The sequence below is a fragment of the Sorex araneus genome, chromosome 5, assembly GCF_027595985.1.
Source record: "Sorex araneus isolate mSorAra2 chromosome 5, mSorAra2.pri, whole genome shotgun sequence".
Lineage (NCBI taxonomy): Eukaryota > Metazoa > Chordata > Mammalia > Eulipotyphla > Soricidae > Sorex > Sorex araneus.
This window is the reverse complement of record NC_073306.1, coordinates 140,064,463-140,089,686: the sequence shown is the minus strand read 5'-3', so window position 1 is coordinate 140,089,686 and position 25,224 is coordinate 140,064,463. Positions and strand designations below refer to the sequence as shown.

Below are 25,224 nucleotides of genomic sequence, written 5' to 3'. Positions count from 1 at the left end.
GTTCTGGGTCCCTTGAGGGGTAGGTGGACACTGGCCTCTGCACTGCACACAGCCTCCAGGGCCCTGGCTGGAGTTTGCACCTGACCAGCTACCCCCTCCCTCCCAGGCCAGACTCCCGGCGTTGGAGATTTTGGTCCTGAGCTTTATTTGTTACTGTAGCAGCACCCTGAGAGCAGGCCCAGAGGGTCCCGGCTACTAAGTTTGGGGTGCGCCTGCGCAGCCACCCCACTCCTGGCGCTCGGGCCAGAACACCTGCGTGAGTCTGCGCCTGCGGACTGCGCTGCCGCAGACGGGGCACCGTCTGGCAGCCCGAGCCGGGGGTCTCCAGCAGGGGCGGCAGCGCTGAGCCGCACAGGAGGGGCACTGGAAGAGGACGTCCTGCTCTCTGCAGCCGGGGCAGCAGGCACCCGCAGGGAGGGCGGACAGTCCCCTCGGGGGCGTTCTGCACGTGGCCTTCCCTGGAGACAGAGGAATGGTGGGGGGCGCCTGGCGCTGCTGGGGGCGAGGGAGCAGGTCACCCACCAGGCCTGCAGGTCCCGGGGTCTGGGTCGGGGCTCCCCGGGCGGGATCCGGGCAGCTCCTCGGGGCACGCGGGCAGGCCGGTCAGGTCGCAGCAGGTCTGCAGGAACTGCAGCCGGTGCTCTGGCCGCAGGAAGGCGCCGAAGCCTGGGGGCGGGGCACACTCAGTTCCGAGCCCCTGCCCCCATCCCAGGACCTGACCGCCCACTCACCTTGCAGCAGGGGGAAGTCCTCAGGCCTCTCCGTGGTGAGGTCAGCCACCACAGCCAGCGCCTTCCCCAGGTCACCGTCCTGCCGGTAGGAGACGAGCACAGCCTGCAGCTGGTCCCGGCCCCCAGGCCCCAGGGCCCTGTGCACTCGCTCCAGGTACTGGCCCTCGGAAGTCGCACTCGAGGGCTCCAGCCCCGGGGCTTCTGTGGGGAGCAGCCATCAGGACCTTCCTGAGGGTCCTGCTTGCAGAGTCCAGTCCCGTCAGCTCCAGCCCGGGGGCTCTGCTCACCTGCAGGGGCGGCCCCAGTGGTCAGGTGCGGCCCACCCTGGTTCAGGTGCTCTCCAGGGTTCAGCTGCCTGGCCGTGCCCTGGGATGCTGTCAGCTTGGGCTGCAACTCCTTCTTTCCTGAAGAACCTGGGGACACAGGACACCAACTGGTTCCCAGGGAGAGGACAGTGCCCGCCATGCACCGAGGGACAGGAGGCAGGGGTCAGGCTCACCGCTGGCCGCGGGCCTGGGCAGGCAGCCTTGGCCCGTCAGCTGCAGGCACAGCTCCTCGAAGCGCTGCTTATGGTGGGGACGCACAAACTGGTAGAAGCCTGTGGGGAGGTTCAGCGTGGGGGTCTCTGCGTCCTGCCTGCACCAGGCTCCCACCCACCCTGCGGCACAGCACCTTGGAACAGGCAGTACTTCTTGGGGTCCTCGCCAAAAAGTGGGCGGAGGCGGGCGCCCAGAGCCTGGAAGTCGTCGGAGGCCTTGTAGTCCCGCAGGGCGTGTGCGAAGGCCTGGAAGGCCGCCGGGCTCAGCGCCTGCTTCACGGCCACCATGAACAGCTTGGCCTTGTCCGTCTGCGTTTGGTCCGCCGGGCCCTCCTGCTGGGCAGTCCAGCCACCGTCAGCGTGACTGGGCAGTGGGGCACACAGGGGCTGGCCCTGGCTGGGGACACCCCCGCCCTGGTGACTCCTGTCCCGTGCCCACGACAGCACCAGGAGGTGGGAGGTCGTCAGCGCGGCTCACGCCGGCTGCTTCCTGGCGCTCCTGAGAAGCGTGGGGAGTACACCCAGGCTGCCCGGAGGGGACGCCCGGCGGCAGGCGTGCCGGCGCCTTCAGTGGGGGCCAACGTGCTCCAGCGTGAAGTGCTGAGAAGAAACGCAGGCGGGCCAGGGCCAGGGGCGGAGGCGGTGTCCTGTGGGTCGGGGCGTCCTGCCTCCCCAGGTGCCCGGGCGGGAGGGGCTCCATACCGGGCGGCTGACCAGCCTGATCCTCTTCCTCCCGCCTCTCCTCGTGGCTGTGGGGCCTGCCGGTCTCTCCTGGTGCTGGAGAGGGAGTGGGGCTGGGGTCTCGATGCCGGCCTGCAGCTGGCAGGGCGCCAGGGCACCGGGACACCGGCTCTGGGCAGAGGCCGGGCAGGCGCACGCCGGGCAGGTGAGGGGTGTTGGGGGCCGCGGTGCTCCACCCGCTCAGCCCCCGGCCCAGCCTCACCTCCTCCTCTCCGCAAGGCACCTCCCCGGCCTGCTGCTCGCTCCGCTCCAGGGCGGCCAGCAGCCCCTGGGGCCTCTTCGGAACTCGGCCCATCTCCTGCACGTACTCCACACACAGGCTGCCCACCACGTCCCTGGAGCGCGGGGACCCTGCAGGGCAGTGTCCTGATGGCACTACAGCAGAGCCCGCATGTCCCGGCCCCCGGCCCCGCCCCCGCTGTGGCCCCACCCCCGCCGGGCCCCGCCCTACTGTGGCCCCGCCCCCGTGGACCCCTGCCCAGTACCTGCGTCTCCGCGCTGCAGGCTGGGTACGTGCAGGTCCAGACTGCGGGCCTGCCTTGTGGGCAGAGGGCTGGCTGGCGCAGGAGGCACGACACCCTCTCCGGCAGCGAGACCCGGGGACACAGCCCGGGGGACGGGCACAGGCATCTGCACGGTGACACGGCTGGGTGGGCGTCCCGGGGCCCCTGGCCCTCCCCAGGGCAACCTGCTCTGCACTCACCGTTTTCTGAGCCACACGGAAAAACTGGGCCACGTCGCGGACCACGTGGCCAAAGTTCGTGTACACCCTGACGTGGGGGCGCACCCAGGAGGGCAGCTGGGCTCTGGCGTCAGGGTGGGCGAACCTGGGGGCCTGCAGCGTCAGCCTCACGCCAGCGGGCCACGCCCCCCGCCCCGCGTCCCACCCCACCCGGGGGCAGCTCACCTGTGGTCGCAGAGGAACACGGCTCCGTAGTCGTGGCGGTGGCGGATCACCCGCCCAATGGCTTGGTTCACGGCCCTGGACGCCTGCAGCCGGTACCACTCATGCCCAGAGAGGAACTGCGTGCGGGTCCGGCTGGGGGGTCAGGCCGGGCGGCCCCGCCCCCACCCGCGTCTATCCCAGCCAGGCCCGAGGCCCTGCCCCCGGGCAGCCCCTCACCTGGCCTGCCCCACTCTGTCCCCTCATCTCATCCAGGAACTGCATCTTGAGGACCACTCGGGGGTCCTTGCGCGGTGGGTAGGGGAGCCCAGTGATGACCACACCCCGGCCGTTACTGTCCGCGAAGTCCAACCCCTCGCTGGCCTGGGAGGCAGTGGCAGCGTTGGAGTCGCACCCCACCTGGCGCCCCTCAGGTCCCACCCGCGCCCCTGCGTGACCTTACCTTCCCCCGGCACACGGCCAGGAAGGCGGCTCCGCTGGAGCCAGGGGCCGCGATGCGCGCGTAGTAGCTGTCCATCACCTGCAAGCGGACAGGAGGCATGGGCGGAGCCTCAGCGGGGCAGCAGAGGGGACAGCTGAGCCAGGGTCACGCCCCAGGGCCACAGGGGTGAGGGGGCACCAACCTGGGAGAAGTTGCCTTTGCCCCTGGGCTCCACAAACACGGGCTTCAGGGTCTCCAGCTTCTTGGCCAAGTCCCGGGCCTGCAGGATGGGCAGGGGGCCGGGTCGCACACAGGCGGGCAAGCTCTGGCTCTGGGGGCGTCCCGGGGGCCAGGGCGGGGAGCACCTGCCAGAAGTCCAGGCTCTTCTCCAGGACCGGGTAGGAAGGGAAGAAGACCAGGAGCCCGTGGGGGACCACACGAGCGATGTTGCCTGCAGGTCGAGCGCGTCGAGTTAGAAGGGGGGGGGGGAGAGGGGAGAGCAGCAGGGGGGCAGGAGGCCCCAGGCCCCAGGGAAGTCTCACCTAGCGCCTTCCCCAGGGAAGACAGGCACTCCTCGGAGAACCTGGAAGCACAGGACACCAGAGCTGGGTCCCCGCCCGGCCTCTCCTGCCCCCATCAGCCCCCACCAGCCCCCGCCACTCCCGTCCTACCGCTTGTCGAAGGCCGAGCTCAGCTGGGCTCCATCTGGGCCCTTGGGGACGATGCCCACCCAGACCTGGTGCTGGCCAATGACGTGAGGGTTCTCCAGGGACACAGGGAAGGGGCTGCGGATGGGAGGGAGGTGGTGAGGCCACACCCCAGCACCCCGAGGGGGAGACGCCAGGGATAGGAAGCAACCTCACATCTGCATCTCCTGGGCGAAGGAGGCCACGGGTGCCAGGGTGCCGCTGGTGAGGATGATGCTGCGGGCACCCCGCACGACCAGCTCCCGCAGGCTGTGCCCAGGGCTGAAGCACCAGTAACTCAGCACCTTCCCTGGGGACAGAGTCAGAGGGTGGGCCGCAAGAGCTGGGGCAGGGTGCCAGCTAACCCCCATGGCCAGCATCCCCACCCCCGGGTGGGGGCAGTTCCTGGCCACCAGCCCCATGGGAGGAGCGACGGGGGGGGCCAGTGATCCCCACCAAGGACCCCATGCTCGGCCCGACTCCCGTGGCCCCTGTGACTCTCAGGAAGAGGCCGGTGAGGACATTGGGGCTGGGCATGACTGCAGGAGCCTGAGACCCGCCGCAGAGGTCAGGCTAGAGTGACCGCACGCTAGACAACTTGGGCCCTCAGACACTAGCCAGCGTGCACAGCCCTGGGCCCAGACCAGACCAGACCAGCTTGACGCCAGCGGGGACATGAGCCCGCGCCCAAGCAGTAACCCCTGCCCAGTCCATGGGCCCCAGGGCAGCAGTGGGGGCACAGCCAGGAGTTCCCCGTGGGAGCTGCTCTGGGCGCTGGCGAAGCCAGCTTGGCACTGGTGCGTTTCTCAGGGCTGAGCCGCGTGGAATGAGGCACCTGGGCTTGGGCACTGCCCCCACCTGACTTCCGGGCCACGGGGCTGCTCCAGGCATCTGCCCGCTGGGCTGTCCTCCGCTGGCTGGTGTCCGGGTGGATGTGTACCTGGGGGCACCACAGATGAGCAGAGCTGCCCACAGGGGCCCGAGGCAGTGCCCAGCAGAGACCCCCGGGAGCCCTGGGCAGTGCCCAGCAGAGACCCCCCCCGCCGGGAGTCCTGGGCAGTGCCCGCACCTTGTAGAACTGAGAGACTCCTAAATCCCCCCCGGAGCCAGGCCCATCCTGTGCAGAGTCTGAGGTGAAGACCATCTGGAAAGGGGTGGGTAGCGCTCAGCAGGACTTGTGGCCCTGCAGTGGGCAGTGATGGGCCATCTCGGTGACCTGCAGGGGCCGAGGCAGCAGCAACCGCAGCTCCTGTCACCCCCACAAGGGGCACGTGGAGGCGGCTGGCAGCAGCCAACAGTGCCAGGACCCCAGGGCCAGCCACGCGAGGAAGGGGGAGAGGACAATGTGGTCACCTGCCTGCTAATGCCAGCACGGGCCCAGCCCCAGGCAGCACCCCCACGGGCCAGCAAGCCTCACGCTGATGGCGATGAGCAAGAGGGGACAGAGAGGCTGTCTCTGGCCCCAGGCCCCGCTGATGGGGACAGTGGGCACACTGTGGAGCTCCCCCTCACCAGCGCCCCGGCACCCACACCCTCCCTGGGCCACCCGGAGTCGTGGAGATGCCAGACTGGCAGAGAAGGGCTGCGAGGGGCCGCGAGCAGGGGCTGGGAAGGTCAGGGTGGGCTTGTGGGCAGCAGGCCGGGGCGAGTGCTTTCCCCAGAACTTCGCTCTTGACGCCCATTGGCCGTCCAGAGAAGGGTTCAGTTGGGTGAGGAATGGCGGCTAGGTCCTTGCTCCCTGGGCACCAGGGGCTGACAGGACGTGTGGTGGGCAGCCCACGCTCAGGGCAGTGCCTGCCCCAGTCCTACCTGGACGATGTCCACCAGCTTCTGCAGCCCTGCCGTGTGTGTGAACGGGCCTGCTCCTGTGGGAGCAATGTCCACTGACCTCCCACGGGCCCTGGGAGCCACAAACCAGCAGAAGGCCCCCGCTACCCGCTAACCCGCCAGGTGACCGGGCTCCGGGCAGACCCTGCCCACAGCCTCCTACAGTCATCAGTCATCCCCGAGGGGCACGGCAAGACAGGGGCAGCACACGGTGGCACTCACGCCCGGCCAGCTGCTGGATGATCTGCTCCAGGGAGTCCACGATGCAGGCCTTGGTCTGTGCCGTTATCTGGGCTTCGGCCAAGAGCTGGAAGATGTAGCTGGGAGGAGAGAGCCGTGGGGGGAGGGGTGTCGCGCCGGCACCAACGCCCAGCCCTGTCCTCTGCTCAGACGGGCTCCCGGCCACCACGGGCCACACGTGTGGGGGAGTGGCAGGACACCTCCAGAGTGAGGCCAAGGCCCGTGGGTGGCAGGTGCCGGCGCCTCACCTCCCGGGCTTAGTGACGCCCCCTCCGTCTCCTGGCAGCTGGACGGCGTCGATGGCGGCCTCCAGACGGAGCAGGACCACTGCAAGGAGCGAGGACGGTCAGGGCCGCCCCGGCTGGCTACCAGAGCCCCCGCCAGCAGCAATACTCACTCTTCAGCTTGGCCACATCCTCCAGCTCCAGGCTCAGCCCTGCACAAGACAAGGGCTGGTGCCAACCCCAGATGCAGAACAGGCACCCACCCCCACCGTGCAGACCCCCATGCTGCAGAGACCCAGACAAACAGCAGGCTCACGGCAAGCGCAGCCGAGACCCCCTGCACCACAAGGAGCCTGAGACTGGCAGCCAAATCCACCCCCACGGCCCGTCAGAGGGTACAGCAGCCACCATGGGGACAGGAGCAGGGAGAGCAAAGGAGGGGGCTCACGGCTGCAACACTGACCATGGACACAGCCACTCACCTGGTCAGCCCACGAGAACCCAGGGTCTCCCCGGACACCCACGGGTGCACCAGCCCCAACAGCCAGTCTCTACCCCACACACTCAGGGTGCAGAGGGCCTCAGGGCCGGGAAGCCGTCCATGGCTGAGAGCCTCCCTCACTGGCTCGGTGGGCTCAGGGGGGCCAGAAAGAGGGCGGCAGCTTCACCCCTCCGAGAGCTGGTGCCACCCCAAAGGCCCGCCTTGAACAGCGCCTGCTCAGCTGGGTCAGGGCCCACCCGGCTTTCACCATGGCTCCCCTGCCCCCACTTCCCTGCCCACCGCTCACCTGCACTGGGGGAGTCCACACTGAACGCCAGACCCAGGTCCCCCTGCTGTGCGGCCCGGGCCTGCTCCTCCAGCAACTGGCTGATGGTGTCCAGCCCAGAGGCAATGTCGTGGGGTGTGAGGTCAAAAGATGCCGACTCCTCACACATACGCTCCTGGGAGCCGACAGCGACGTCAGAGCGAGCAGGAGCTGGGCACAAGGCAAGGCAGCCCAGACCCGTCCTGTCCAGCCGCTAAGGCTCGGGATGAACTAAGCTGTCGACATGCCACCCCTGTGACCCCTGCCAAGAGCAGCGCTGGGGGGCAAGGGCTGGTATGGCCATATAGGGCAGAGGGAGGCACAGAACAGAGGCCCTGGATACAGCGGAGGGCCTGGCACCCCGACACTCACCACATTATGAGCCTCGTCAAAAATGATGACGGCGCCCTTCAGGTCGATGCCGTGCGCCTGGCGACTCTAGGGTGAGAGGGGCTGGTGGCAGCTGGTCGTGCCAGCTACGTGGGCCGGGGCCAGCAGGGCTGCGGTCTGAGAACGCTGCGACACTCAAGGACACGCCCCTCCACTTCCTTCCTGTCCTGCCTCACCTTGGGGTCCAGCAGGTAGTTGTACGGCATAAAGATGATATCTGCCTGCTGCCGTAGGTTCCGAGCCAGGTAGTAGGGGCACAGCCTGGGTCGGGAGGCAGAACGACCATGAGCACTGCAGAGCCAACCTCACACCCAGGCCTACAGGGACACGGGGTCTGGTGGGCTGAGCTGGGAGGACACAGCTGCACTGACACATGGTGGTCACAGGGCCTGGAGGGAGGCCCATGGCAGAGCTCCGGCTCCCGACAACACCCGAGCTCTCTGCGATTTCCCCCGCCCCACTCCAGACAGTCCCGAGGAGCCAGGTGCGAGGGACAGCGGCGGGGTCGGGGAGGCCAGGACGCCCACTCAGTCCCAGAGGGCAGAGCCCAGGACGAGGCACACAGGCCTGCAGCCAGTCTCCTCCACTCACTTGTGCTTGTTCCCGGCCCTGACCAGGTCCTCAATGTCCAGGATGGGAGTGGCCAGCTCCTTTTCCAAGCTCTTCTCTAGGGACAGTCGGGGAAGACATAAGCCTTTGGGGGCCTCAGGGTCCCCACAAGGAGGGCAGTTACCGGTCCCCTCCCCGGGTTGCTGCCGGCCATCTGGGTGCCAAAGGTCTCCGGCTTCCATGGGACCAGGCCCAACCAGGCCACCTGGGACCCCCAACCTTGGCCTGTCCTGGGGCAGCGCAGCCTCCTCCCAGCACCATTTCCCAGCAGAGACCCCCACCCCTGTGACTCCCCAACATGTTGCAGGGGAGTGGAGCCCAGCTCTGCAGCTGGCCAGAGGGGATGACCCTTGCTCGGGAAAACCAGGGAGGCTGCCCACAGGAAGGGACAGGAAGGGAACGCCTGAGGCAGCCTCCAGGAGGAGCTGCCACCAGGCCATCCGGACACCTGCCCACGGCCGTCCCAGGGGGCACCAGACAACCACGGCCTCACCCTCCACATTGTTGTAGAAATGACAGGACCGCGTGGCCACCTTCTTGCGGCACAAGTGGATCTGAGAGCAGGAGAGCAAGGACAGGGACCCCTGTGGCCGGCTGGGGGAGAGGAGGTACGCCCACGGCCACCCAGAACTGCCCGCCCCCAGTGTCCTGCCCTCGCCCAGGCAGCCCACCTGCACGTGGCAGCTCTCCTGCTTCCGCACGTCAGGGTGGACACAGAGCTGCTCCCGAGAGCCCAGCACGCATACCCGGGGCCTGTGGGGAAGGCACGCGGGGACCATGATGTGGGCTCTGCAGGGAGCACCCGGGCCTGGGAGGGGCCTGCTCTGCCTCCTCCCACACCGGGCAGCACAGCACCAACCGGGACTGTGGACACACCGGTAGCAGGTGCTGCGCAGCTCCCCGATGACCTGGCTGAGCTGTGAGTGTGTCCTGGAGGCGTAGATGACCTTTGGGATATCCGCATAGCAAGCTGGTGAAAAAAAACAGTCAGAGGCCCCTGAGCACAAAACAGAGGTGCCCAGGGACGCTCGGGGCTGCCCACAGGGTCCAGCCCATGAGCCCTGCCCAGGTCCAGGGTTCTGCCCAGGCGGCGAGAATGGGTGCAGCAGAGGCGCGGCAGGTGGGGTCAGGGCGGAGACTGGAGTGGGGGCTGTACCCGGGCCATCTCCAGCGGGCGCGGCCCCGCTCCCCCAGGACGCCGGGTCCAGGGAGAGGACAGCGTCGCCGGCCGTCCTCTCGGCGATCTGGCGGACGGACAGGGCGTCGCGCAGGTGCTCGCGCCAGGCCAGCGTGGCGCACAGCAGGCTCAGGGTCTTGCCGGTGCCCGTGGGGCTCTCCAGGATGCCGTTCACCTTCTGGGGGGACAGCAGCGCGGGAGGGCGGGGCCGGCACTGTCCGGTCCGCCCGGGCCGGCCGACCCCGCCCCTCGCGCGGGGCAGCCCCCGCCCGGCCGTACCTCCTGCAGACACTGCAGCACCCGGCTCATGTACTCCTCCTGGCACGGGTACGGCTGGAAGGGGAAGTCCACGGCCACCCCGCGCAGCGTGACCCGGGGCATGGCAGCGGGTGGTCGCGGCGTCCGTCGGGCAGCTCTGGGGCACAGACGGGGCGGCGCTCAGGGGGCCGGGCAGGGCACAGACGCTGGGCCCCCTGCGGGGCAGCCCGGACGCCTGAACTCGCCCTTCCCCGCCACGACCCCCCGGAACCACGCCGCGCGAGGAACTACAGGTCCCAGGATGCAGCGCGGCGGGGCGGCCAGGGCCAGGCCCGCGGCCGGCGCCAGGCCTGCCGGAAGTTGTAGTCGAGCACCGCCCGCGCGTGCCCCGAGCACGGGTGGGAGACCGGTACTTGGGTGTCGCGTCTCGCAGCCTCTGCGGGGAGCTCCCTGGACCCGGCGCCCCGGTCCGGCCTGGCCCGCCAAGCCGCCCGTTCGGATTTGGCGGGCAGAGCCTCACTTCCGGCGGAAACTGACCTGCCCCGTTTCCGGTCCCTCACTTCCGGCCCCGCCCACCCCATCTGGTCCACTTGCGCGACGCAGAACCGTCCTGCTGATGGTTCTGGAAGTGCGGGACTCGGGGCCAGTGTCCGCCGGCGGGGCTGGAGCAAGAGGCTGGAGCGGGAGGAGAGGCCGCGGCCCGGGAGACGGGGTCCTCGTGGGCTTCCACCCGCCCGCACAGCACGCTCTCGGTGTCTGGGTGTCGGTCTGTGCAGGGGACTGGCCGCCCTAGCACACGCCTGCTGGCCTCTCCCGGCTCGGCTGCTGGGCCTGCGCGCCTGGAGGGCCTGGAGTGTCCAGTGCCCCCTTGTGAACTTCTCCTCTGGAGTAGCTCCCTCCGCTGCAGGACAGGGCACTCTGCCTTGCGGGCTGCGGGCTGGGAGCAGCCTGGAGTTCTCCCACCTGGCCCCGTTGGCCGCAGAGAGCTTGCCTCGCTTTGTTGTGGTTTGGGGTGACCCCCGGCGGTGCTCAGGGGTCACTGCCAGTGCCCAGGGTAGGATGGAACCTGGCTTATCTCTGTGCTAGAGAGGCGCCGTCCCATTGCCCCTGTCCTCACGCCCAACTTTCCTTGCCTTGGCCTCTCTGAAGTTGTCATCAGCTGAAGGGAGACTCCAGTGAAGGGCTGCTGTAGTGTCCACTGTGGCGTCCTCACAGGTTTCACTGTTGGATTACAGGTCTAGGCATTTAGGCTTGACATTGGCTTGTCTTTCGCCCCCTCCCCCCCAGGGAGTTACTCCCATCACAGTGCTCCTGAGGCACACCCAGTTCCATCAGGCACTCCCAATCCTCTGTGTTTAGCTTTAACCTCTCCTTTATGCTCTTTCTCCCCCAATTTTTAATCATAAATATCCCCAAATCAGACCTGTAACTTGTGCCAAATTCTTCTGAGGACTCTGGACTTTTTATATTTAAGTGAAATACTGCTTTTCTCTTTCCTTTATGTCCTTTGCATAGTTTATTTTAGAGCAACGACCTTTTTTGTATAGATATAGGAAGATAGGTTTTGATTTTTTTGTTTGTTTTTTGCTTTTTGGGTCACACCCAGCGATGCACAGGGGTTACTCTTGGCTCTGCACTCAGGAATTACTCCTGACAGTGTTTGAGGGACCATGTGGGATGCTGGGGGTCGAGCCCGGGTGGGCCGCGTGCAAGACAAATACCCTCCCCGCTGTGCTATTGCTTGAGCCCCAGGAAGATAGTCAATGTATGCTTTTGTAACTTAGAGTTAACTCCGGATAATATTTACTCCTGGACATCCGTCATATTTACTTGACCTAAGTCTCAGTTGTCCTTTGTTTCTAAAATCCCAAAAGAAGGGGTCCCATGGGGGCTGGAGAGATAGCACAGCGGGTAGGGCGTTTGCCTTGCACGCGGCCGACCCGGGTTCAAATCCCAGCATCCCATATGGTCCCCTGAGCACCGCCAGGGGTAATTCCTGAGTGCAGAGCCAGGAGTAACCCCTGTGCATCGCCGGGTGTGACCCAAAAAAAAGAAAAAAAAAGAAAAAAAAAAAAAAAGAAGGGGTCCCAGCGAGGGATAAGGATGGACCCAGGGTAAATCATAAACTACCTAGGCATCAAAAAGGGACAGGCTAAGCACCGTAAGAAGTATAATAAGTTAAGAGCATTGTCAGGGAACAAGTGCTGTCATGACCCATAAAGAAGTGACTGAATAGGGGGCTGGAGTGATAGCACAGCGGGGAGGGCGTTTGCCTTGCACGCGGCCGACCTGGGTTCGATTCCCAGCATACCATATGGTCCCCCGAGCACCACTAGGAGTAATTCCTGAGTGCATGAGCCAGGAGTAACCCCTGTGTATCACCGGGTGTGACCCAAAAAGCAAAAAAACAAAACAAAACAAAGAAGTGACCGAATACAATCCTGCTGGGGTTAGAAAAGACTGACCTGGCCTGAGATCTGTATCGCTTGTATCACTTGTCATCCCATTGATCTTCGATTTGCTCGAGCGGGCACCAGTAACGTCTCCATTTGTCCCTGTCCCATGCTAGTGTAGCCCAATGAAATCTGCTCACTCCAGGAACAGGAAGAGCCTCAAACCGTTCATTCAGGGTTTTGACGAAGAAGTCTGACCATCTCGTTGGTGGGCGGCCATGCAGTCTTTTGACATTCCGTGGAATCCAGTTGGTAACAGCTCTAGTCCAGCGGTCGTCTCTGAATCGCATTACATGTCTGGTCCATCTGATTTTTGATGTCTTGGCAAACGAGAAACTCTTGCCCGCATGCCTGGCTGTCTTCCCCGGGGCCCCTCGGAGGGGATGGGCTCCAGCTTCCCTCCCCGCCCTGAGCAGAGCTCCCGGCCAAAGACCACCAGAACCTAGCCACAGCCATGCTCAAGGCCCCTCTCCACATGTTCGAACAAGCCTCACACATGAAGGGACTGGCAGAGGAACCCAGGTGTGTGTAATCCCATCAACAGCCAACATCCAGAGACTTATAAGCAAGCTCCCAGAAGAGAGCGATGCAGAGAGTCTCTTGCCCACACGCCTGGCTGTCTTCCCCGGGGCCCCTCGGAGGGGATGGGCTCCAGCTTCCCTCCCCGCCCTGAGCAGAGCTCCCGGCTAAAGACCACCAGAACCTAGCCACAGCCATGCTCAAGGCCCCTCTCCACAGGTTTGAACAAGCCTCATGCATGAAGGTACCGCAGAGGAACCCAGGTGTGTGTAATCCCATCAACGGCCAACATCCAGAGACTTAAAAGCAAGCTCTCAGAAGCGATATCTTATAACCTTCTCTCTCTGGGAGAAACTAGCAAGCTACTGAGAGTTTCCTGCCCACATGGGACAACCTTACAAGCTTCCCATGGCGTATTCAAATGCTAAAGCTAGTAACAAGCTGGATCTCATTCCCCCAACCCTGAAAGAGCCTCCAACAGGGCATGCACCGTTGGGAAGGCCGAGTGGAGAGAGGCTTCTAAAATCTCAGGGATAGATTGAATGGAGAGGTTACTGAGCCTGCTTGAGAAATCGATGACCAATGGGATTTTGTGATCCTGATCGTGGCAAACGAGACAGCATCCCTGATTCTTGACCATCGACAGAGGTCGGACTCCGGATTCCTTCTCCCACTTGAGTGAGACGTGATACTCCTAGCATAGCTCTTTCGATTCCTCTTTGGGATACCTGAATAGTGTTCTCATCCTGTTTGTGTAGGGCCCAGCTCTCTGAGGCGTACGTTAGTGCAGGAAGAATGGTGGAATCAAAAAGATGTGTCCAGAGTTGGAGATTCTTCGTCCTCTTAACCACTTCTTTGACGCTCTTGAAGGCGTTCCACGCTGCTCTCTTCCTCCTGCGCAGTTCTGGCGCCAAGTCGTTCCTCATGTTGAGTTCTCGACCCGGATACACATAGCTGCTGCATTCAGAGATGTTCGTCCCATTGAGAGCAAATAGAGCAATTGGAGGCCGCCCTAAAAGCCTCCATCTCTCTCGGAGAGCATCCTGAGATCTGTAGTCTGGGATATATAGCGAGATGTCCCCAGGAAGAACCACCTTTTAAGCTTAATATTTCTCTTACTGTGTCCGTACAAATGACTGGATATATTAGTAAGTTTAAGTTGATTGTTTAAATGGATACTGGCTAAGGAAAGGAGAAAGCAAGACACTCTTAGATAGGATTCCGCCCTTGGGCAGACCTCCTAACAGGAATCTAGAGTGCTGAGCACTTAGATGAGATTTTGTCCTGAGTAAGTCCCCTAGGAGAGCTACACTGGAGGAAGGGCTTCACATCTGCTCCTGGGTCATGATAACGTTCCACCACACCCCCAGCCCTTCATGGTTTTTCTACAGCTAACGCTAGGAGACTCGAAGAAACGGCCACTGATACCAACCAGCCTGGTGGCCCCTGTTCCTTTGTGCGTCTGTCTCTGTTGTTGGGCCATAGGGATGGCGATTCAGCCCCCAATGCACCAGGATACCCTAGGGTCACTGCAGGTGGGTTGGTGACCCGAACCCAAGAACAGTAACATCTCGTAACCTTTTTTTTTTGGGGGGGGGGGAGAATGTGAAGCTCTTAGTTTTTGACCTTGTTTTTTTCTCTTATTAAGGGCACTGTGGGGGGCTGGAGTGATAGCACAGTGGGTAGGGCGTTTGCCTTGCACACGGCCGACCCGGGTTCAATTCCCAGCATCCCATATGGTCACCCGAGCACCTCCAGGGGTGATTCCTGAGTGCATGAGCCAGGAGTGAGCCCTGTGCATCACTGGGTGTGACCCAAAAAGCAAAAAAAAAAAATTAAGGGCACTGTGGGGGCTGGAGCAATAGCACAGCGGTAGGGTGTTTGCCTTGCACGTGGCCGACCCGGGTTCGATTCCCAGCATCCAATATGGTCCCCTGAGCACGCCAGGAGTAATTCCTGAATGCGGAGTCAGGAGTTACCCCTGTGCATCACTGGGTGTGACCCAAAAATAAATAAAGTTGCCACTGTGTCTTCTTAAAAAAAGGGGGGGCACTGTAATTTACAAAACCATTCATAGCTACATTTCAGACACATGTTCCCAAACCAATCCCAGCACTAGTGTCCCCAGGCTCCCCCCCAGCTCTCAGCCTGCCTCCTTTTTTTTTTTTTTTTTTTTGCTTTTTGGGTCACACCCAGCGATGCACAGGGGTTACTTCTGGCTCCGCACTCAGGAATTACCCCTGGCGGTGCTCAGGGGACCATATGGGATGCTGGGAATCGAACCCGGGTTGGCCGCGTGCAAGGCAAACGCCCTACCCGCTGTACTATCGCTCCAGCCCCACGCCTGCCTCCTTTTTAAGCTTCATTGTTGTACTTGCCTCCTGCTTGCATGCTGTTGCCTCTGTGATTTGGATCTATGCAGACATCACCCCCGCTCCACCACAGGTGTGCCAAGGCCCCTGTCTTACCACGAACTTCTTTCCTGCCCTGTTTCAGCTCTCTAATCTAGGGCCAGGGTGATCTAAGCCTCCCTCTTTAACCCCTTGTTTTCCGCCGTCCTGTTATTCTGTATTCCACAGATAAGTGGAACAGTCCCGTGTTTGTCCTTCTGACTCACTTCACTTAACATGATATTCTTCAGTTCCAACCAAGTTATAGCGAGTTTCACAATCATGTCATTCTAGGAGCCACATAATATTCCATTGTGTGTATGTGTGTGTAGCTCTTATTGTCCAGCCAGCTGCCATTGGACACTTAGGTTGATTCCACATCTTAAATGTTGCAGAAAGTGCTGCACTGGACAGTGTACTGCTTATACCTCCTAGAGAATGTCGTTGTCTCCTGGGGGTGGGTACCCAGAACTAGAATCGCTGCATCATATGGCAGCTTAATTCTCATTTTCCTTTGTACTGTTTTTCCGTAAAGATTAAACCAGTCAGCATTCCCACCAGCAGTGGATGGGGTGAGAGTTCCTTTTTATCCCATCCCTACCAACACAGATTGGCTCCAGCATTTTTCTGGGGGAGGCACACCCAGTGGTACTCTGGGATTACTCTTTGTTCTGTGCTCAGGAATCACTTCTGGCAGGGCTCAGGGGAGTCATGCGGGGTGCTGGGCTGAACTCAGGCTGCCCTCTGCACTGACTCTCAGGGCCCTCCAGCTTTTTGGAAATGTGCCATGCTCACTGTTGTGAGATGATACTCATTTCATCTTAATTTGGATTTATCCAATAATAAGTGATAATGAGCACTTTTTCATGTTCCTATCGGCCGTTTGCCTATCTTCTTCAAAGGAATCTATTCATTTCCTTTCTCTCTCTCTCTCTCTCTATATATACATATACATATGTATATCATCATCATCATCATCATCATCCCATTGATCGTTGAATTTCTTGAGCGGTCTCAGTAATATCTCTATTCATCCTAGCCCTGAGATTTTATTTTATTTTATTTTATTTTATTTTTATTTTTTTTTTCTTTTTGGGTCACACCCAGCAATGCTCAGGGGTTACTCCTGGCTTTGCACTCAGGAATTACTCCTGGCGGTGCTTGGGGGACCATATGGGATGCCGGGGATCGAACCCGGGTCGGTCACGTGCAAGGCAAACGCCCTACCCACTGTGCTATCGCTCCGGCCCCTATTTTATTTTATTTTATTGTTGGGTCGCGCCCGGCGATGCACAGGGGTTACTCCTGGCTCTGCACTCAGGAATTACTCCTGGCGGTGCTCAGAGGACCATATGGGATGCTGGATATCAAACCCAGGTCAGCCGAGTGCAAGACAAATGCCCTGCCAGCCATGCTATTGCTCCAGCCCCACCCTGAGATTTTAGAAGCTTCTCTCTACTCGTCCTTCCCAACGGTGCTGCATTGGAGGCTCTTTCAGTGTCAGGGGAATGAGATCCATTATTGTTACTGGTTTTGGCATATGAATACGCCACAGGGAGCTTGCCAGGCTCTCCCATGCAGGCAGGAAACTCTCAGTAGCTTGACAGGTTCTCCGAGAGGGAGAACTAGACTATAAGATGTCTCCTTCTGGGAGCTTGGTTTTATAGTCTCTGGATGTTGGCTGTTGATGGGATTACACGGTGCTGGGGGCAGTTTGTGGGTGTGACCGCCCAGCTACTGGAAAATGGGGGAATCTGGGTGGAAGAGGCCCAGTCCCGATCTGAGCAGCCTTGGAGATCTCAGCCCTGGGTCAGCCCTGCACACCTGGGTTCCTCTGCCGGTTCCTTCATGCATGAGGCTCGTCTGGATGTATGGAGAGTGGCCTTGAGCATGGCTGTGGCTGGGTTCCAGAGGTCTTCGGCTGCGGGGGCTCTGCTTGGGGTGGGGAGGGAAATGCAACCCACCCCCTCCAAGGGGCCCCGGTGAAGACAGTCAGGTGCGGGGGCAAGAGACTCTGCCATTTCACTCATAATATAAAAAAAAAAGCTGGATTTTTTTTAAAAAAGCCAGAAATCAGGGGCTAGAGTGATAGCACAGTGGGTAGGGCATTTGCCTTGCATGCGGCTGACCTGGGTTCAGTTCCCAGCATCCTACATGGTCCCCTGAGCAACGCCAGGAGTAATTCCTGAGTGCATGAGCCAGGAGTAATCCCTGTGCATTGCCAGGTGTGACCCAAAAAGCAAAAAAAATAAATAAAAAAAGAAAAGAAAAAAGCCAGAAATCAGGTTTTGTAGAAACAGCAAGAAGTGCCTATGTGTTTTTTTTTTTAATTTTTATTGATTTATTTGTTTCTTTTTGGGTCACACCCAGTGATGCACAGGGGTCAACTTCTGGCTCTGCACTTAGGAATTACCCCTGGCGGTGCTCAGGGGACCATATGGGATGCTGGGAATCGAACCCGGGTCATCTGCATACAAGGCAAACGCACTACCTGCTTTGCTATTGCTCCAGCCTTGAAGCGCCTATGTTTTTATTTATTTATTTATTTATTTATTAATTTTATCACCATGTGGAAAGTTACAAAGTTCTCAGGTTTATGTCTCAGTTAAACCATATTCAAACACCATTCCTTCACCAGTGCCCATATTCCACCACCAAAATCCCCAGTATACCCCCCGCCCCCCACCCCAACTGTATAACTGATGAATTTCACTTCATTTTCTCTTCACCTTGATTACGTTCCATATTTCAACACAAAACTCACTATTGTTGTGGGAGTTATACCCCCGAACAAGATAACCCTACTAAGGAAGCATTTGATAATTAGTTTTCCATTAAAAGATTGTATGTTTTCAGGTTTTAGAAAAGGTAGCGCGTCGGCCGCGAGGTTCGGATGTGTCCTAGTCCCGAATCCCGAAGCCGTGTTAGTTGCTGCTCAGTGTCACCAGGGCTCCATCTGGAGAAGGTGTGCAGGTTGCACCTCCTCCGTCCGGCTCCCCGGTGTTGTTGGCCCCAATTCGGGTCCGGAGCATTTTCCAGGCCGCGCTGCTCACCAGAATGCCTGGCCGCTTCTCTGTTGAATGTGGAAGCGCCTATGTTTTAATGGAAACAACCAAAAGGTGTGCCATGGGCCTGCTATGTCCTGAGGGAAACAGCACCAGCAATACAAGCTAGGCGGCAATACCATCTGTGTGTGTGTGTGTGTATACATATATACATGTATATATATAGTTTTGGGGGCTACACCCAGTGGTGCTCAGGGGTTATTCCTGGCTCTGCTCTCAGGAATTACTCCTGGGGGTGCCTGGGGGACCATATGGGAGTCGGGTATCAAACCCAGGTTGGCTGCATGCAAGGCAAACACCCTACCCGCTGTGCTATCTCTCTGACTCCTCCTCACGCTGTTTTTCTGTAAGCCAGACTTGCTTAAACACAGGGCATGCTGACTGCCATGAGAACCCTAGGCTCCTGCTTCCTGGCCCAGGGCCACACGTGGGTCTCAATCTTTCCACCGCCCGGGGGCCTTGGAGCCTCCAGCTGCTGAACCTTATGTGGGTGGGCCAACAGCCCACCCCAGGCTGCCACAGTCCTGCTTGGCTTCTGGCCCCTGAGGCTGAGTGGTCCCTGCAGGGAAGGTGCCATCTTTTTTGTTTGGGGGGTACACCCAGGGTCCTCAGGGTTCACTCCTGGTGGGCTCCGGGGACCTTGCAGGGTGCTGCAGGGCCAGCCCGGTTGGCTGTGTGCAAGGCAAGCGCCTGCCTGCTGTGCTCTCTCCAGCCTCTGGGAAGGTGCTGGTCACAAACTGGGCCCTAAGCAGGGGCAGTCCGGGGGCGGGGCCTCAGCCCCTCAGCTCACAGCCCGCAGCGGGGGCCTGGGAGCTGACCCTCAGTCAGGGCGCATGGCCACGGAGCTGGGTGGGCACAGTCGTCCCAGCCCCGTGTCCCAACTCCGCTCTCACTGCTCTGGGTGCCCTGTGGACAGGCCAGAGGTGCCGGGAGTGCTGCAGACCCTCCCCCCACTCGGGGCCAGAGAGACAGCACACCCCAGCACCCCACCGGGCTCCTGAGCCCACCAGGAGCTGTAGCCCCCAAGCAGACAGGACAAACATCCCCACCCCAAGCTGCTGAGGGACCACGGTGGCTTCCTCAGGGACGGGGCTGTCTCCACTGGCCCCCAAAGCTGGCACAAAGTCCAGGTAAAGGCGCTCAGAGCACAGCAGTGAACCCAGTCCCCAGAGGTGCTGCTGCCCTAGGCCTCCGCCCTCCCCCTCCTCTCCCCTCCCCTCCCCCAGCCCCACCCTCCTTCCCTTCCCTCTCTTTTCCCAGCCTCTCCCTCTCTCTCCTCCTCCCCTTCCCTCCCCTCCCCCAGCCTCTCCCTCCTCCCCGCCCCTCTGCCTGCGCAGCCTCCCTGCCTCCCTCTCCTCCCTGCTCTGCCGCATTCTCCACTGCAGCTGCAGCCGCGCGCTCCCGGCCTGCCCAGCCCTCGCCAGCACCATGGCCAGCGCCATGTCCGGTAGGCCCGGGCGGCGGGCGGGGCGGCTCCGCTCTCCCCGGTCCCTGGTCCTGCAGAGGCCGCGCGGGTGGGCGTCAGGGGCATCGCAGCGCGGGTGGCCGGGCGGGGGGCTGGAGGAGGGCCGGTGTGGACGCGGGACGGGCAGGGGCGACCGCGGCGGGAGCGGCGGGCCCGCGGGGGCCGGTGGGGGTCGGCGGGAGCGGCGGGGTCGGCGGGGGCGGCGGCGGGGGCCGGTGGGGGTCGGCGGGAGCGACGGGGTCGGCGGGGGTCGACGGGGGCCGGCGGGGGCCGGAGGGGGACAGTGGAGGACGGCGGGGACCGGTGGGGTCAGCCGGGGGCCGGCGGGGGTGCTGGGACTGCAAGGGCGGCGGGGCGGCGCCGATCACGGCCACCGAGCGGGTGCGAGTCCCCTGGCTCCTGGCCAGCGCCTTGGAAGGGGAGCGCGTAAGCTTGGGGCGCCCAGATCTGAGCGAGCCCCCGCCCCGGGAGGAGGACCTGGGGTCTCAAGGAGTTGAGTCGCCCCCACCCCAGGGCCACCCCACCACAGCCCCCTGGAGTAGCGGGCGTGGCCGCGATGGGGGAGGGTCCCTTCGGGACCCTCCAGGCTCAGGGCGGCATGGGGGTGGGGTCGTGGTCAGCACCCAGAGAGGGGTTGGGGTGTTCCCTCCCTGATTCCCCCACACCCAGCAGGGGTGGCCATGCTCAGTGACCCGCCCGCCCTCACTCCTGTCCTCTGGCGGCCTGGAGGTGCACCTGGCCAGCCCCAGAGCAGGGCCGGGCCCTCTGTCCTGTCTCCAGAGCCCGTGTCACCTTCAGCTCTTCACAGCCAGAGCAGCGTGGCAGGGCGGGGCTGGCACTCTGGCCCTCCGCCTGCCCCTGGAAGCCCCCTCTGACACCTGGGCTGCTGGGTGGGGGTCCTGGCCTTGGCCTGTACAGGCTCAGTGTGTCCACGCCCTGGGTCCCGGCAGACATCCTGCTTCCCGCTGCCCACCACGCCTCAGCTCGGGCATGCTGGCACCGCCCCTTTCAGAGGGGGCAGGGCAGGGCCTGCCCAAGGGGCCCGCCGTGCTTCCCAGTGTCCCCTGCACGGCCAGTCGGGGAATGAACTGTGTCTGATGGGACTCCCGGCTGCCACTGCTGGGGGCGCCCCAGCATGTGTTCCCCTGCCCTTGGAGCTGCCCTGTGGAGATGCACGGTCAGCGGCTGGGCAGGTGGCACTGTCCTGCATCAGGCTGGCCAGGGTCAGCAGCCCTCCCACTGCTGCTTATCTGGCACCTTCCACCGGTGCCCCCGTGTCCCTGCTCATTTCACAGTCAGCAGGATGGTGACGATGGAGTGGCCGACCCTCCGGTCTGCAGGGAGGAGAGAAAGGCCATTCCCAGGGGCTGCCTGGCCGGGCCCCCCCCCCCCCCGCCCTACAGACAGACAGAGCCCTTTGGCGGGATTACGACACATCCACCGATGCTCAGGGTGGTTCCGGTTCTGGGGCCACGTGGTACCAAGATCCAATACCAAGTCCCATGGGTAAAGCATCGAGCTGCCCCTCCAGTGCCCACACTCGGCTCGGAGGCCTCTCTGGCTCTGACCACTGCCCCTGCCTGTGGCCAGGCTCACGTGCTGGGTCCTTGGCTCTCTCCTAGGGCTCCAGTGCTCCTTTTAGTGCCCCCTTTCAAGTGCTCCACCAGATGGCAACACTCCTCCCCCAGGTCACACCTGCAGCTGGGGTCTCGAGGGGCACGAACTGCAGGTTCCCAGGTGCAGCTGGTGACCACTGCCTCTCCTTTCCCAGTGGATACTCGGCCCCTGGGCAGAGCTCTGAGGTCTGAATTCTGACCTCCGTCTCCAGTTGCCCGTGCCTGTCCCCTCTCGTGTCAACACCGGGCTCACACCAGCCCAGGTGCTGAGCCTGGAGTTAGATGGTGGTGAGTCCCGCTGCTGCACTGCAGACTCATGCGGGGCTGTGAGCTGCCGCGAGTGGGCTCACACGCCTCCCCCCACTCCTGTCCTCTCCAGGACACAGGGGTCCCGGGCCCACCTCCAGCCTTGCCCTGTGCCCCCAGGCCCCTCTGAGCTCTGAGAGGGCCGGCTCTGGGGACTGGCAGCCACATATCTTAGGCTCCTTAGCAGTGAACTTGGAGCTGTGCAGCTGGAGCAGGGAAGGAGCTGGTTTTGCACGCGACCAGCCTGGGTTCGATCCCTGGTACCCCTCAGGTCCCCCGAGCCCCGTCCGAGTGATCCGTGAGTGCAGTCAGGAGTAAGTCCTGAGACCAGCACTGCACCCATGGGTCCTGCTGGTGAAGACAGAGCCCAGGAGGGCAGCAGGCACTTCTCAGCTCCAGGTTCACTCTAACTCACCTGCAGCGGCTTCTCTGGCCTGCTCTGGGGGAGGGTCGTGGTGGGTCTGCTGGTACGGAGAGACACAGGTCAGGGGGGTTGGGGAGTCCCCCGCTGAGCCCGGTGTTGCTGGGTGGACGTGGGGTCTGGACACGTCGGCAGGGCCCAATGACATGCATCTGAGGGGAGGCTCCACATTCCGCACAGGCCCCTTCCACAGTCTGCAGGAGGGCGGGGACACTGGCTGTGGGCAGGGCTGTGGGCCTCTCCAGGGGCCGGGATCTGAGCCCAGGGAAAGCTGCCCGCTGGGGCCTCTTGTCCGTGCTGGACACATCCCCAGAGCAGGGGGCAGAGATGGAGGAGGCTGCGGTGGGTTCAGAGGCACAGAGGGCCGGGGGCACACAGTGACAAAGAGCCGTGGCAAGGGTGAGGAGAGTGTGGCGGAGACTGGGAGACGAGGAGGCAGGGACCACGTGTGAGGGGGGCTCTAGTGGGGCAAGAGCAGAGGCACAAACCTGGGGTGGGGGACACCCACGACCACAGCTGGAGGCCTAGGTGGAGGGGGAGTGGCCGGGCAGGCGGTGTTCGGCTCACGACCCTCACGCCCACAGCCTACAAGGAGAAGATGAAGGAGCTGTCGGTGCTGTCACTCATCTGCTCCTGCCTGTACTCGCAGCCGCACCCCCGGACCAGCTACCAGTATGGGGGTGAGTGACCCACTGCCAGCGGTTGCCTCCGCGGGTGGGGAGGGGCCCGGGGACCCCTCAGCCTGGCTCTGCTGTATTCCCTGCAGACATGGAGGTAAAGCAGCTGGACAAGAGGGCCTCTGGCCAGAGCTTCGAGGTCATTCTCAAGTCCCCTTCTGACCTGTCCCCTGAGAGCCCTGTGCTCTCCTCGCCCCCCAAGAGAAAGGACCCCTCCCTGGAGGAGCTGCAGAAGCGGCTGGATGCGGCCGAGGAGCGGAGGAAGGTGAGGGTCCCTGGGACGCGCGTGGCCCTTGCTGCCTTGCCCTTTCATTCTCCTGTTCCTGACTGCCCCAACACAGGGGAATGGGAGGGCGCGCGGCAGCGGACAGCTGCGCGCCAGGAGCTGGGGAGGGGGCGAGGGGGGACCTTGCGCGCTGTCTCTGGGGCCTGGCCCGCACAGGAGCCCACCCCAGCTCTGCACAAAAGGCTCGTCTTGGGAAGGTGCTCCGCAGGGCGGGGACCCCAGGAGCGGCTGGGGGGGGGGGGGGTCCAGGCGCTCACCGCCCGCCCCGCGCAGACGCAGGAGGCCCAGGTGCTGAAGCAGCTGGCGGAGCGGCGCGAGCACGAGCGCGAGGTGCTGCATAAGGCGCTGGAGGACAACAACAACTTCAGCCGCCTGGCCGAGGAGAAGCTCAACTACAAGATGGAGCTCAGCAAGGAGATCCGCGAGGCGCACCTGGCGGCGCTGCGCGAGCGGCTGCGCGAGAAGGTGCGCGCGGACGGGGCGGGGCGGGCCGAGGTGGGGCGGGGCTGGAAAGGGGCGGGGCTAGCAGAGATGGGGCGGGGCTATCAAACCAGGGCTGGAGGTGAGAAGTGGCGGGGCTAGCCGAGATAGGGCGGGGCTGGGGGCGGGCATACTTATAAGGGCAGGGGTTGGGCCTGGGGTGTATCAGGAGCATCGAGACAGCTGGGCTGGGGGCTGGAGCGATAGCACATGGTTAGGGCGTTTTCCTTGCACGCGGCCGACCCGCGTTTGATTCCCAGCATCCCATATGGTCCCCTGAGCACCGCCAGGGGTAATTCCTGAGTGCAGAGCCAGGAGTAATCCCTGTGCATCCCCGGGTGGGACCCAAAAAGTAAAAAAAAAAAAAATTAATAAAAAGACAGAGCAGGACTGGGGGTCAGAGGCTTAAGGCCAGAGCCCACATTCACTGGGTGGCACTCAATTACCGTAAGAATGCTCAGTTGCTGCGCTGAAAATGTTGTGAAGGAAGTGCATCTCAGGTATGAGCTAGAAAGACGGAAGGAGCGGAGCTGATTTCACTTGGGGTTAGAGCAGTCCCCCAGGAACCGCTTTTTTGGAGGGTGCAGTCCTCCCATTTCCGAAGCCCAAATAACTTTCCTGCTTGGGGGCCAGTCCAGGGAGAAGGTGAGGCTCTGAGCACCCTGGTGGGGGAGCATCTTAGCCAGATAAATACTAGCTCAGACCCCCAGCCTGCAAATCAGGACATTCTGTGTCTTAAAGTTGAAGCTTGGGGCCAGAGTGATAGTACAGCAAGTAGCACATTTGCCTTGCATGCGGCCAACCGGGTTCTACCTCTGGTATCCCATATGTTCCCCTGAGCACTGACAGGAATAACCACTGAGCATCAGTTGGTGCGACCCAAAAGCTTAAGAAATCAACCAACCAAAACAAACCAAAGCTGGAGCTTGAGTATAACATTTCAGAGGGACACATAGTCCTGACCACTAAGATGTCCTTGTGGGTGACATCAGCCCCAGCTGAGACCAGTCTCTGAGTGAAAGGATCTCAGGAACCGTGGGCATGGGCAGCCAGGCTGGAGCTTCTGCCCATCTCTGCCATCTCTCCTAGGAGCTGCATGCGGCCGAGGTGCGCAGGAACAAGGAACAGCGGGAGGAGATGTCGGGCTAAGGACCCTCGGCACCTGGATCCCGAGAAGACACACAGCACATTCGGGTGTTCTGTTTTGTTTGACTTTGTCTAGATGCAATTCTGCCCCCTCTCCCCACTCCCATCCCGCACCCCCAGCTTCCCGCTTTCCGCACGCAGAACTGTCTGGTCCTTGTGGCTGATCATAGGCTGAGGAGCCGCGGGTGCTGCCATGGTCCCTCCTTCCCAGTACTGGCTGGGTCCCCCTCGGCAGCCCTGTTCATAGATGTGGTGGCACCTCAATAAACCTAGCAGTGGTGGAGCAGACTCGGCTTCTTCTGCCTGTTCAAGGCCTTGTGGCTGGGGCTTGCCCGGAGCCAACTCCTTGTTCAGTGGCAGAGCAATACAGCTAAGCATACATGCTGCCCACAGGGCTGCAGGCACAGCAGGGAGCACACAGGGGCCACGTACACTGGGGGCCACACCCCCTGGGGCACACACCAGGGGTGGCACACACACAGCGGGGGCACACACACCAGAAGGCATGGGCCCAGCGTTGGGCAGAGGATGGCCCACTGGGCTGTCACCTGTTTCTCTGGCTTCCGGAGCAAAGCCAGTCAGTGGGACTGCACAGATGCCGCTGCAGTGGTCCGGGGATAGCCCCCCAGAGATCAGTGCTTACCATCTCCGGCCAGGGTGGGGACACAAGCTTCTCCAAGGGGGGAAGGCAGCCCTGGCACCTGAAGCTGTGGCCCTGTGACAGAGTTTTGAAGGCACGTTTGGCGTCCTAGAATATGGAGCCCACATACCCCCACCTCTGCCCTCTGCTGCCTTGGTCCAGGCACAAGATGTCCCCATGGAATTCCAGGTCTCCCCAGGCGGGAGCA

At 62.2% G+C, this 25,224-nt stretch overlaps 2 protein-coding genes across 7 annotated transcripts; one reads left to right on the top strand and one right to left on the bottom strand.

The window, feature by feature from the left end:
- Positions 1–121: 121 nt before the first annotated feature.
- On the bottom strand, positions 122–10,027 carry RTEL1 (regulator of telomere elongation helicase 1). 6 transcript variants are annotated; one of them, XM_055140097.1, is made up of 32 exons: positions 9,574–10,026; positions 9,274–9,472; positions 8,994–9,087; positions 8,789–8,870; positions 8,611–8,671; positions 8,100–8,175; positions 7,685–7,769; positions 7,491–7,556; positions 7,101–7,254; positions 6,486–6,524; positions 6,337–6,415; positions 6,071–6,168; positions 5,831–5,886; positions 5,091–5,165; positions 4,880–4,961; positions 4,199–4,331; positions 4,007–4,120; positions 3,878–3,918; positions 3,701–3,786; positions 3,538–3,615; positions 3,357–3,434; positions 3,134–3,277; positions 2,918–3,033; positions 2,714–2,837; positions 2,496–2,640; positions 2,213–2,361; positions 1,972–2,046; positions 1,404–1,605; positions 1,231–1,329; positions 1,019–1,144; positions 732–932; positions 122–458 (listed from the first exon to the last, which is right to left on the bottom strand). In XM_055140097.1, the coding sequence occupies exons 1-32, from the start codon at positions 9,673–9,675 to the stop codon at positions 196–198; spliced, it is 3,522 nt and encodes a 1,173-aa protein (XP_054996072.1). In that variant the 5' UTR covers positions 9,676–10,026; the 3' UTR covers positions 122–195. The 6 variants fall into 6 exon arrangements, 5 of the variants coding, with proteins under 5 accessions (XP_054996072.1, XP_054996073.1, XP_054996074.1 ...); XM_055140098.1 differs by having other exon boundaries at positions 1,404–1,602; positions 9,574–10,025; XM_055140100.1 differs by having other exon boundaries at positions 316–666; positions 9,574–10,024.
- A 9,242-nt stretch (positions 10,028–19,269) lies between these two features.
- Positions 19,270–24,664, top strand: STMN3 (stathmin 3). The gene is made up of 5 exons (XM_004620282.2): positions 19,270–19,426; positions 22,372–22,467; positions 22,554–22,729; positions 23,024–23,215; positions 24,320–24,664. The coding sequence occupies exons 1-5, from the start codon at positions 19,408–19,410 to the stop codon at positions 24,377–24,379; spliced, it is 543 nt and encodes a 180-aa protein (XP_004620339.1). The 5' UTR covers positions 19,270–19,407; the 3' UTR covers positions 24,380–24,664.
- The last annotated feature ends 560 nt before the right edge of the window (positions 24,665–25,224 follow it).